Source organism: Canis lupus, chromosome 35 (genome assembly GCF_003254725.2).
Source record: "Canis lupus dingo isolate Sandy chromosome 35, ASM325472v2, whole genome shotgun sequence".
Lineage (NCBI taxonomy): Eukaryota > Metazoa > Chordata > Mammalia > Carnivora > Canidae > Canis > Canis lupus.
The window spans coordinates 16,613,822-16,626,467 of NC_064277.1; the positions used below are offsets into that span (position 1 = coordinate 16,613,822).

The 12,646-nt window shown below is 40.3% G+C and overlaps 1 protein-coding gene across 5 annotated transcripts in view; it reads right to left on the bottom strand.

The window, feature by feature from the left end:
- Positions 1-1,698: 1,698 nt before the first annotated feature.
- Positions 1,699-12,646, bottom strand: part of NUP153 (nucleoporin 153) — an 80,803-nt gene continuing 69,855 nt past the window's right edge. For all 5 annotated transcript variants that reach the window (XM_025443847.3, XM_035710486.2, XM_025443855.3 and 2 more), the window contains 4 exons: positions 9,914-10,270; positions 8,968-9,240; positions 3,468-3,636; positions 1,699-3,082 (listed from right to left, as the gene is read on the bottom strand). In XM_025443847.3, the coding sequence (XP_025299632.1) occupies positions 2,998-3,082; positions 3,468-3,636; positions 8,968-9,240; positions 9,914-10,270 (884 nt within the window). In that variant the 3' untranslated portion in view covers positions 1,699-2,997. The remainder of the gene's footprint in view (positions 3,083-3,467; positions 3,637-8,967; positions 9,241-9,913; positions 10,271-12,646) is intronic.

The following is a 12,646-nucleotide window of genomic DNA, read 5'->3' on the forward strand; positions in this document are numbered from 1 at the left end:
TATTCTGTACCAAACATCAGTTTCCATTGAAGGCACAGGCTAACCTTTGTAAAATTTTCATGGACTTTCAAACTTATAAATAGGCCCAGGAAACAAAGTCATGGGGATGAAAGGCACAGCATAGGAAACAGGAATTCTTAGTAACATATAGTGACTGTCGGTGACCACACTTCTGGTGAGGAGCACGGGTAATGTATAGAATTGTTGAATCACGCCTGTACACTTGAAACTAATACAACACGGTGTGTCATCAATACTTGAATAATAAAATTTCAGAAAACCATGTAATTACAATATTACTTCGAAATTATAAGCGTTGGACTAATCTATACAGCCTGGTTACAAACTTAAAATTAGTCCAGCGCTTTAATTTCAAATAATAAAATCCTAATTACATGAACACTTTCAGGAGAGAATTTATACTAATAAAAGGCTAGCTTGAAGACATTTCTTGAATTCTTTAAATTCTACTTCCTCTTAATAGAGAAATCCTAGATTACTTGCAACAACCCAGCACCTAAAGTCGCATGCCTGGACCTCACGCATTCAGTCTTGCGGCCTGGGAAGTGGGCTTACTTGCTTCCAGGACACTGCCCCGTCTTCCCCGGACCTCCCTCAACTTTCCCTTGTGTGTGGAGCGCAGGACCTGGGCCTGCCCGAGACCGGATCACAGCTCACAGCACGGAGCCCGTCCAGGGAGGAGAGCCCTCTGCTGGGCCTGAGCGGGGAGGGACAGGTTTGCAGCTGGAGCTGCTCCCGGGAATGTCTACAGCTACACGTGCAGCCTGAGGAGGACGGCAGTGGGGATGGGACATTCAAGTCCCCAGTCCCAGAGATGATTGCAGCTTGGGAGCCAGAAGACTTTAAGCGACCTTAAGCAGGATAGTCAGTCACTTGTTTTAAAGAATAAGTAGTTCTAGCACATTTTTTTTTCTCTAGCACATTTCTTATGAAAATCTTAGCCAGTGTAGCCAGAAAGCCTACCATTCCCATTCATGTGGGCCCAGAGAATGGCGAATAATGAACCTGTTAGGTATTAACATCTCAGCATTAAGACCAGATTTCTGGTATTCATTTGCCCTCAAACAGGCCCATGTCAAATGTGTATTATTTACTAAACTGAGGAATATAGAATGTCCCCCCAAACTAGCATCTGCTGATGGCCTAAGATTTTTTATTTTAAAGATTTCACTTGAGAGCGCACGAGCAGCGGGGAGGGGAAGAAGCAGACTCCCCAATGAGCAGGGAGCCCAAAGACGTGGGGCTCCATCCCAGGACCCTGGGATCATGACTTAAGCCCAAGGCAGACACTTCACCGACTGAGCGCCCCCCAACCAGGCGCCAGCAGCCTAAGGTGTTTTCAATACAGAAAAATATCTTTTCAAAATTGGAAACGCAAAAACATTTTGTAAACATTTTAAAGTTCCGAATTTGGACTTCACCAGAAGTTCAGCAAAATAAAAAGACTGCACAAAATAATCTGTGTGCTCAAACTGAGTATAAAATTAGCAAATGCCATCCCAACAGGTCTTTTTTTTTGGACAACAGACGAAATAGTTAAAAAAAAATTTTTTTTGGTGAAATAATCCAAAAGCCACACAAAAGGACCATGAAGTTTTTGTAGGCTGCTTTGGGCCTGTAGACTCGATCAATAAACACTATCTAGTCACCTCTCAAGGAAGATACGATACAAAGAGAAATGGTTACGTGTGTTTATTTTCAATTTTTAAAAAGGTATGTCAATTTATATGCAAAGTAGGCGTGATTCCTAGCACCAGACAAAAAGCAGGGTACCTTCTATATGTTTTACGTTCAGACACTTCCCCCTTCACTTAGGAGTTGTCCAAATCAGTTAAATGTATTCTTTGGAATTTCTGACCATGGCGAACCTTTACAAAAAAGGTTCCCTTCCATTAACACTGGTACCTTCATTATAAGTTAACACTAGAACAAAAAATATTTCATAATTTTTTATTGATGGCATTTATCCCATGGTTTAACATGTTAATTATACTGTAATAAACATGGCTTTAATATTAAACTTTTCCTTATTATCCAAAGTCACCACAGTCCATTTCAGTAAATATAAAAATATATGCTTAATACTTTGTACAATACTGGTTTTTGGTCCAAACAAAACTGGATCAGAAAAGCCAATAAATTCACTTTAAGAATCCCCAATTTTTTTTTAAAGATTTCCAAATGGATTTAGGCAACTTTGAATAATGGGATTTACATAATAAAATCTGAGACAAGACTAAACAAAGAACAAACAAATTTTCTAACACAAAATTAAAATTTCAAGTTCACAGATTTATGTTATGCCAAAAAAGTACAGAAACAAAATTGTATTTACACAAGTTTCATAATAAAATAATGAAAAAGGCAAGACAGGTGATAGGAGAATGAAAATATAGAAATAGCATATAATTATTAAATGGAGAACGCACTAGATCTAATAAGTCCTTAGCATGGACCATTCTTTAATCAGGCTTCCTCTATCAGAAAATTTTAGTGCACAATACACCCAACTCACTCACTTCACACATACACCAGCACAAACTCAGCATAGAAATCATTCACTTCCACATTCTCTAATCTATACAGAATTCCTCCGATATAATTACAATTGCGGTGCGTTCCACAAACGCACATCAACGCACAGAGTGGTGCAGACACAGAGGTTCTATCTATACACAGCCATCCGCGGAGCGGGCTCGGTCCCTGGGTTCAGCCAGCCTATGCCAATCAGGGAAGAATGTGCTGGATTCTACTTTTGCTGAAGAATCAGTCACCCATCTAGCTATTATTTTTTTTTTAAGGGGAATGGGAGAGGTAAGGGCAGCGCTTCTGTAAAGAAAAAGGAGGAAAGTCCCCAACATAAAGAAGTCCTCAGGCAGATCTGACTTCAGATAACCCTGCGCACAGTACGGGCCAGGATCTGAGAAGCAGGGCACCAGCCGTTGCGGAAGTGTGGTGTGTGACACACCGCGACCTTTATTTCCTGCGCCTAACAGCAGTCTTTATCTTGCGACCAGAAACTGAAGTTCCAGAAGAGGAGAACATATTTTTCCCATTTGACCTGTGAAAAATAGAGTGTATTATGTGACAAGGTGCTCAGGGGAGACTTGAGAACCATCACCATCCTACATGCGGCCGGGGCCAGGGGTGCACAGGGAGGGGAAGCACTGGTAAAGGAAACACATTTTCTGTCACTGTGCGCTGTGCGCGCACACACACACACACACACACACTCTCTCTCTCTCTCACGTACACACCTGCTGCTGCACCACAGCTACGACCCTCCATGACTGTAATACGGCCAAGTGATCATACTGGAGAACATCCATGGGGTTTTACCTCAACTATACCATACTCCTTGGTGATTTTAGAAACAAAACACACACACGCAGGTACGTGCACACACCCCACCGTGTTAAGTTCTCCACATCATATGATTGTCTTACCCCATTGTGAATGCTGGCGAGGACTGGCTGAACGGGAAGCCTCCAGAGCCAGAAGGCTGCGCCGAGGCCGCAGGTGTGCTGGGATTTGCACCAAATGTGAACACTCCTGATGGATTGTTGTTCGTGAAGTTGAAGTTAGTGGTGCTGCTGCCAAACTGGAAAACTGAACCTAGGATAATTAAAGCAGAAAAACTTCATTAGGGTCAAAATGACAGTTTTTCTAGAAAGGACTCTTTTACATACAAAAACATGGGAAAGATTAAGCTTTCTTAGAATCATTTAATATGGGACACCTGGGTGGCTTAGCGGTTTACCACCGCCTTCAGCCCAGGGCCTGATCCTGGAGACCTGAGATCAAGTCCCACATCAGGCTCCCTGCATGGAGCCTGCTTCTCCCTCTGCCTGTGTCTCTGCCTCTCTCTCTCTCTCTGTCTCTCATGAATAAATAAAGTCTTTAAAAAAATTTTTTTTTAAAGAATCATTTAATATAAAGAAAATTAAAATGAAGTGTTTTCTCCACTGACACACAGAACATACTTAAACAGCCCTGAGCAAGTGATCCAACTTAACCATGACCAAGGAGAAAAGAGTAGGATGGACTTCTGGGTCAAGATACAGAATCAACACACACACTTGGTGCTAACTTCTTCAAAAATTACATTAAAATAATAGTAAAGGGATGTTTACAAAGATGGAGGAGAGAGAAGACAACACCAACAAAACGTAGACACTGGAAGGCTGGCCAGATCCAAGTACTAAGCTAGTGGCACAGATGGAATCATTGACACTAAACATCTCCAAAGGTTTGGGTGCCAGGGGCCACTGGAAGTGAGAATGAAAGTGTGACTACAAAAAAAGAAAAAAAGAAAAAAAAGAAAAAAGAAAAAGAATTGGATATCTGTGTACGAGGCAGGTACGCAGATCAATCCCTCTCCCAATCCAAACAAGATGATAATTCTCCTCTACCCCCACAGAATAGAACATCAGTCTCCAGAGAGGTCTCTGGACTAGGGGAGGACATATGAAGGCAGAGACAGCCTATCAAAAATAGAAGGATTAAAAATAAGTTGCTGTACTGGGAACAGAGAGCTGCACCCTTCCTCTCTGACTTAGGTCCTAGAATCCGGACAATCAGGAACATACATACCCTCCAAGCAGGAGGCTGGCAATAACCTCTGGAGAATCTGCACATCTAGAAGGGAAAACCCAGGGACACTAACACCCAGGTCTTCCCAAGTAAGCAGGCCCGTCACATAAACTTACAGCGAGATTCAACACCTATGAGCATATCCGTGCACAAAGAACATCATGTTGTATTTAGGTGTCCTACATTCATAAAAGTATGAGCTGGATGGGAAAAGGTATTTGCAAATCATAAGAGCTGATACCCAAATATAAAAAAGTTCTACAACTTGATAGTCAAAGAAACCAAAAACCCTGATTTAAAAATAGACAAAGGACTTGAACAGACATTTCTCCAAAGATGACACAAACAACTGGGATGCCTGGGTGGCTCAGCGGTTGAGTGTCTGCCTTTGGCTCAGGATGTGATCCCGGTCCTGGGATCCAGTCCCACATCAGGCTCCCTGCAAGGAGCCTGCTTCTCCCTCTGCCTAGGTCTCCGCCTCTTTCTGTCTCTCTCATAAATAAATTAATTAAAATCTTAAAAAAAAAAAAATTAAACGACACCAACAGATACATAAAAAGATGCTCAACATCACTCATCATCAGAGACATGCAAATCAGAACCACACTGAGACACCACCTCACACGTGTTAGAAGGGCTATCATCAAAAAGATAAGAGGCAACAGTTGTAGGTGAAAAAAAGGAACTGTCATGTACTGCTGGTGGGAATGTGAACCGGTGCAGCCACTATGGAAACAGTATGGAGGTGCCTCAAAAAAATTAAAAATAGAGCTACTCTATGACCCAGCAATCCTCATTCTGGGTATTTATCCAAAAGATTTGAAATCAGGATCTCAAAGAGATATCTGGACTCTTGTGTTCACTGCAGCATTATTTACAACAGACACAACCTAAATCTCTACTGACAGATGAAGAGATGAAAACAATACAAAGTACATACAATGGAATACCATTCAGCTTTTTTAAAAAAGAAAAGCTTACAATATGAAAAAACATAAATGAATCTGGAGGACATCAGGCTAAGTGAAATAAGCCAGTCACAGACGGACAAGTACTACATGATTTCTCTTCCATGAGGAATCTAAAATAGCCAAACCACAAAAGCAGAGAAAAGAGGGGCTGGCTGCTGGTGTGTGTGTATGCGTGCATGCGAGCAACAGAGAGATGCTCTTCAATGGGTGTGAAGTTTCAGTTACACAAGCCATCAGCATACAGCAGGGTGCCTACAGGTAACACTACTGCACGCTTAATTTGCTGAAAGGATGGATCTCATGTTTTGTTTTGTTTTTAAATTGTAGTAAAAATAATTAACAACTATGATTAGAGAGCCATGAAGCACCAGACATTCGAGGAAAGTATTTCACAAGAAAATCAAGACCCAAACAATAATAAAAAGCAATTTGGAGAAAACGGACTGAACAATAGGAAAAAACTCCCATACTTCATCATTTATATCCTCAAGAGATCAACAGGTTAACAATTCTGAAACAAGAACAGAAAGATATAAAAGGGACACATCCACAGAACAAAAAAGACCATCTGAAATTAAAAAGTAATACTAGCAAAAGGAATATCTTGATCAAATGGGGAGTAAAAGTGGAGGAAATCTTCCCAGATAGGACAAAAAAGGAAAAGAAGAACGAAAGTTAAAGAGGCACAAAAATCTTCAAAGAAGTAATTCAAGAATGTTCACAAAAGGACAGACTAAATTCCTTACACAATCAATGGATAAAAATGGATCCCAACCAAGGAACATCCTCCTTGCCTCAGAACACTGGAGGCAAAAGAAAAGATTCTAATGAGATTCTAGAAAGAAGAAATGGGTCCCAAAGCAAAGATCAAGAAAGACTTCCAGAGCAACTCTAATAAGAGAGCCAGAAAATCCACCATGGAGAAATGCTTTCAAAACTATGAAAATTATTTCTAATCTAAATCTGTATTCAACCAAAATCTTACCAAACACAGGGATGGAATAAAGATACTTCCAGAAATACATGGTCTCAAAATTTTCTCCCTGAGGGCTTAAGAAATCACTGGAAGATCTGCTCTATCAAAACAAAGGGATAAGAACAAGACACTGACATCACCCAGGAAAGAGAAGCAGCTAAGGGCAATCTCCAAGAGAATGGTTAAGAAGAGATACCAAGACCACAGTTAAGTAGCAGGCCTAGAAAGCCTGCTGGAAGGAAGAGGTTAGAAGAGTCTGTGAACGGCACCTGGGTTAAGCATCCATCTTCAGCTCAGGTCATGATCTCAGGGTCTAGAATCGAGCCCCCCAGTCAGGCTCCCTGCTCAGTGGGGAGTCTGATTCTCCCTCTCCCTCTGTGTGTGTGTGCCCTTTTTCTCTCACTTGCTCTCTTGCTCACTCTCAAATAGAATCTTAAAAAAAAAAAAAAAGATTCTGTGAAAAATGTCCTTCAAATACTAAATAACAAGCAGCCAATGTATTTGAAAATAAAAAGAAACAAACTACCTGAATGAGGGAAGAACTATAAAGTTAGAACTAATGAAAGTACAAAGAAATTAAAACAGAGAGGAATCACTGGCGCCAGAGAAAACAAAATTTTGTATAGAAAAGAAAAGCACACTGTACCATACAGTGTCTGCATACTCAAAATACTAATCTAAGCACACAGTGATCAACCTAGGAGGTAGTGAGCTGTCATCTGTGTGAAAGAAAGCTACATTCCCCAATTCCACATGCTGAGGAGCAATAAATCCTGATTAAAATGGTGAACATATACCTCAAGAGAAAGTACCAATACCCAGAATACATAAAACATTCCTGCACATCAGTGAGCAAAAGCAAAACTGAACCCAAAAAAATGGCTCAAAAAATCCTTATAGAAACAATTCACAAAAAATGAAATCCAGCAGAATCCAAATCTGAGAATCCTCATACAACGCAGTAGGATGTAAATGGGTACAATCCGTCAGGACAAGCTTGCGTTATTTTCTGCAGTATTGGATATGCATGCACACCTTTTAATCTGGCAGTCCCTCTCTTGGGTATATACCCTAGAAAAATATGCCCCAAGACACATACCCAAGAATGAGCAGAGGTACATTTCCTAAAAGGTAAAAACAACTCAAACACATTCGTGAACAGTATATGGATAAATTGTGATATGTTCATAAACAGATTGACTCTAACACAGTGAAGGAGAACAAACTATATGTAATAACATGGATCAACTTTACAAGTTAAGAGTGAAAGATGCAAGAAATCAAGAGACTTAATACAGTGAGATTCCATTTATATAGAATTAAAAATAAGACAATATGGTATTTTGTAGAGATTCATGTATCAGCAGTTAATTTTAAATTAAAACCCCAGGAAAGTGATCACTATAAAAGCCAGGACACATGAGAGCAAGGAGAGAGAGGTGTGTGATCACACAGGGACCCAGGAGGGGCTGCTGGCCATCCAAGCATCTGCTTCAACACCACACTGTTCCTTTATGTTTCATGCTTTTCTACATGAAGTCATATTTCAGTTAGAAAAATTAACATCGTGCAATTCTGAGGAACTATATCATCATAGTACAATGTGAGCAGCCATATTAAAAACAAAAAACAACAAAACAAAAAAAACCACAGAGGAATGTTTGTTTAAATATGCAAGTATCATCAAACAGAAAGCATCCTGGGTGCTTGGGCTATTCTGTCCCAGGAGAAAACTGGAGTGGAGGTATAACCTTCTGAAGTAAATCCAATCACAGTGGAGTGTTGGATTAGAAAATATGGCTAAAACTAGGCTGGAATGCTCCAAAAATCAGATGGGGAGAAACAGGACTGATCAATGCTGTTGAAACTAATACAACATGGTGTGTCATCAATACTTGAATAATAAAAATTTCAAAGAGTAAGAAATAACTACATTTTTAAAGAATGTAAATCAAAGAGTAAGAAATAACTACAAAGAGTAAGAAATCAAAGAGTAAGAAATAACTACATTTTTAAAGAATGTATTTTTTTAATTTATTTGACAGAAAGAGAGCACAAGCAGGGAGAGCGGGAGAAGGAGAAACAGGCTCCCAGCTGAGCAGGGAGCCCAGTGTGAGGCTTGATCCCAACACTCTGGGATCATGACCTGAGCCTAAAGAACACAATCAACTGAGCCCCCAGGCATGCCAAATCACATGCTTTAATACCTTATAGTGTGCTTCATTATATAAAAGTTGAGAATGTTGTTTACAGCAATGTCCAAACATATATTTTTCTATTTCGCCAAGTACAAGAGACATTTAAAGAAAAAAGACATAAGCCTGGTTTCAAAATTCAAAAACCATCCTATTTAAGACACACAGATCCTAAGTACAGACACAAGCCATGTGACCAGCACACACTCACCGGAACTCGGAGCTGTTGCAGAGCCAAATGCAGACTGACCGGGCTGTTGTCCAAACACAGAAGGCTGGCTGCTGCTGGACACGGTCCCAAAAGTAGGTGGTGCAGGCTGAGAACCAGCAGAAAACAACGCTGCTGAAGAGGACAGAGCTCCAAAGCCTGGGGGATTAGGCTGGCTGGCACCTTGACTTTGTCCAAATGTCGGGGTTTGGTTAACACCAAATGCTGGACTGGCAGATGGTGCTGAAGGTCCAGTGCCAAATACAAAGGAGGATCCTAGAGGCCCAGAGAAACACTGATGTCACCTTAATAGCTACTAGGAGATAATTCTCAAGAAACATCTATACCTTCAGCAGCAAACTTCAAGCTTCTTTTCATACACTTACCTACCTGTACAAATCCCATCAAGGCAAGTTTTCAATAAATAATTAAGAATACAGTTCTTGCCATTATTTAGTGAAACCATACAGACAGAATGCACATACACAAAATCATCTACCTATTAACAAACCCACCTCCACAGCCAAACTTTTTTTTAGGTAGAGGGCCCATCTAAGACAACAGGCGATAACTCATCAGATATCTAATAAAGAGCAGAAACCAACTAACGTTGTCATCCTGTATATACTACAGAATGAGGACTTTTGTCTAACGGAACGGTCCCCCAGTTTCTGGTTACTTAACAACATAACATTTCAAAAAGAACAGTGGAAAAAACCAACATGACATTCTTATTGAGACTAGAAAAATTCTTCCCAAGACTTAATTCTATTAAACCGAATACAAACTATACAGGATTCCATGCAGTGAACAGTTACAACATCCTGAGTAAAGAGGACCTAACGGCACCCAGGCCATTCTGTGAAAACCTGCTACGCTATTTGCTAAGAGAGGATATAATTCAAGCCAGTCCAACTACAACACGTATGTTGTTCTTCTGTCAAAGTACCTGCAGAGCTGGAGGTGGTTGTAGCTCCAAAACTGAAGCCAGAGGTGGCGGTGCTATTACTGCTGGCTCCAGGACCAAAGACAAATGGTGTGACAGCTGGGCCTGTGCTGGACGTGGTTGCTGGTTTGCTCTCTTGAGAGAACAGCAAAGGCTGAGATGCGCTGGATTCGGCAGAGTTCCCAAAGGCAGAGCTGCTCACAGGATTGCTGGCCTGTCCAAACACGAAGGCAGCCACAGGCGCGCTGGAGGAGGAGGTGGAGCTACCAAATATGCCCCCGGGGGCTGATGTTGCTGGTGCGCTCGAAGTGGAAGCACTGCTGTTCAAGAAGCTGAACACGGACTTCACTGCACCTGGATCTGAGAGACAGAAACGAAGGGGGAAACAAAAATCTGTAAGAAAAGGAGTCACAGAAAGCATTTCTTCCCACTCTCCAGCCCAGTAATTCATTAGAAAACAGAATCATTAGGCTTTTTTTATATAAATGTATTCATCAAATGGACATGTTATATTAAATTTTGATATAAAGCAAACATACCCATCTTTTCTTTGATGGCTTTTGGACTGTATCTTAGACCAGGCACACTTTCAGCATTCAGATTAATGAGAATAAAAAATATCACTTAAGTCCAACACATCTAACTGGAGGATATGTCCGGATAACTGTTCAGATAGTGGGAGACAGCTGTACTCTTCATTTTGCCATTTATGTTAGCAAAATCATAATTTATCCAACTGACAGCCACTTTTCTCTGCATTATTTACTGACAGTGCATCCTTCAACTCACTAATTGGTAACTCCACCTTTAGGACATACTAAATCTCCAAAATATGTGTGCATTTGTTTTCTCTACAGTTACTGTTACTAGACTGGTTTAATTATTGTAGCTTCATAGTATGGTTTGATATTAGAACAAACCTGTTTGTGTTCCTGCCCTTCTCTCCAAAATTTGTGCATTTTCCCTTCCATATAAATTTTAAAACGAGCTTATAGCTTGTCACACTCCACAAATTAAGGCTTCCAGCTATGGAAGGACTAGGTCACAAGGATCAAAGAGGGCACAGGGAACGAGTCTATGGTCCTGCACTAGCATCCTACGGTGACAGATGGGAGCTACTCTTGCAGTGAGCACAGCACAACACAACACACAGCTGTGTGATCACTACAGTGCACCTGAAACTAATGCAACATGTATGTCAACCACACTTCAACTACACAAAAAAACCAAGATTATGCTGGGGTGTTGGGAAGAATGCTCTCCCTCAGGAACAGGTATTAAATAGGTCTTTTATGTTCTTTCAATTTGTATTTCAATAAAATACAAATCAGAAATGTTAGAAGATACAAATGACATTTGTCCAACTATTTATTGCTGATTTAGAGGAAAGCTACGGGTTTTTATATAGTGAGCCCGAAACCACTCACCTACCTGAAGACATCTTTTTAACCATCCCAATCATGTTTCAGTTCCATAATACTGTCTCTAGACAGGGCTGTTCATAATATGGTATGGGCGGCGTTAGCGTGATTTACAGAAAGTGGAGTATGTTGGCTCACTTTCAAGTTAGTTAATGGGAGGTTAAGAGTGTGTTTCAATGGAAAGAGTATAGTGACACCACCATTATATGTGAGTAGACCTGATCTTATTTTTATTACCTTCCAAATTGTATCCATTACTTAGGTTTTGAAGTGTATTTTGAATGTCCAGACAGACAACAGAAAGACCTCCCACCCACTGAATTCCATTCTTTTTTTTTTTTTTTCCAGGTTAATTCTTTGTTTCCTGTTTCCAATATATTATTCAGAAGTGTTTGTGGGTGTTCTATTTTTTTTTTTTTTTTTGGCCTATCTGAAAATATCTTGCTCTTATATTTGACCAAATTCGGCTGAATATAAAATTAAGACCATTTTCACTTTGAGGACACTGCTCTACTATTTTAAGCACGTGATGTTACAAATTCAAAGTCGGATGCTAATCAGAACACCTGTTTATTTGTGGCAAACAGCTTTCCTCTCTCTGAAAGCATTCAGGATTTTGGCTTTGATGTCCTACAATCTCACTGGTATTTGCCAGTGAGTGGGCCCCTTAAAATTTCCATTTTAAGGCCAGAGTCTTTCTCTGCACGTAGGAAATGTTCTTCTGTCACTCCTTTGATATTTCTTCCATGCTGTTCTCATCTTCTAAGCTACTGCTCCTACAATGGCACTTGTGAGCTAGCTTGATTCAAGTCTCTGCACTTCTGCACTGACACTGAGAGATCTCAGTTCACTAATCCGACTATCATCTATGTTTTTTCAGCTGCTCAGTCCACAGAATGATTTTATTTCACCAACCATTTTTTTAAGTTTTAAAAATGCGATTTCATTTTTCCTTCAGGATATTGCTTTTTGTAATCACCTCTCTGTTTCAGGGACTAATATATTTGATGTCTATGCGCCTGATGATGACTGGTTAGCTCTATTTGGGAATGAAGGCCTGTATGTAAAGATTTAGTTAGAAAATATTTCAGGAGCTCATGAAAGAAGGCCTATTTTCCTGAATAGTATGCCAATTCCGAATGTAAAAGCTCACACAGGAGAGAGAAACATGGACAAATGGGCAACACTGTGGGTTTTCCACTAGAGCTGTATTTCTCAAAATCAGGTGTGTAGATACCATCATCACACTGTGGGGGTTTGGGACTGTTAAACTGAAAACACTATGCTCCTTTCCAAAAAGTTACCAGTTTCTCTC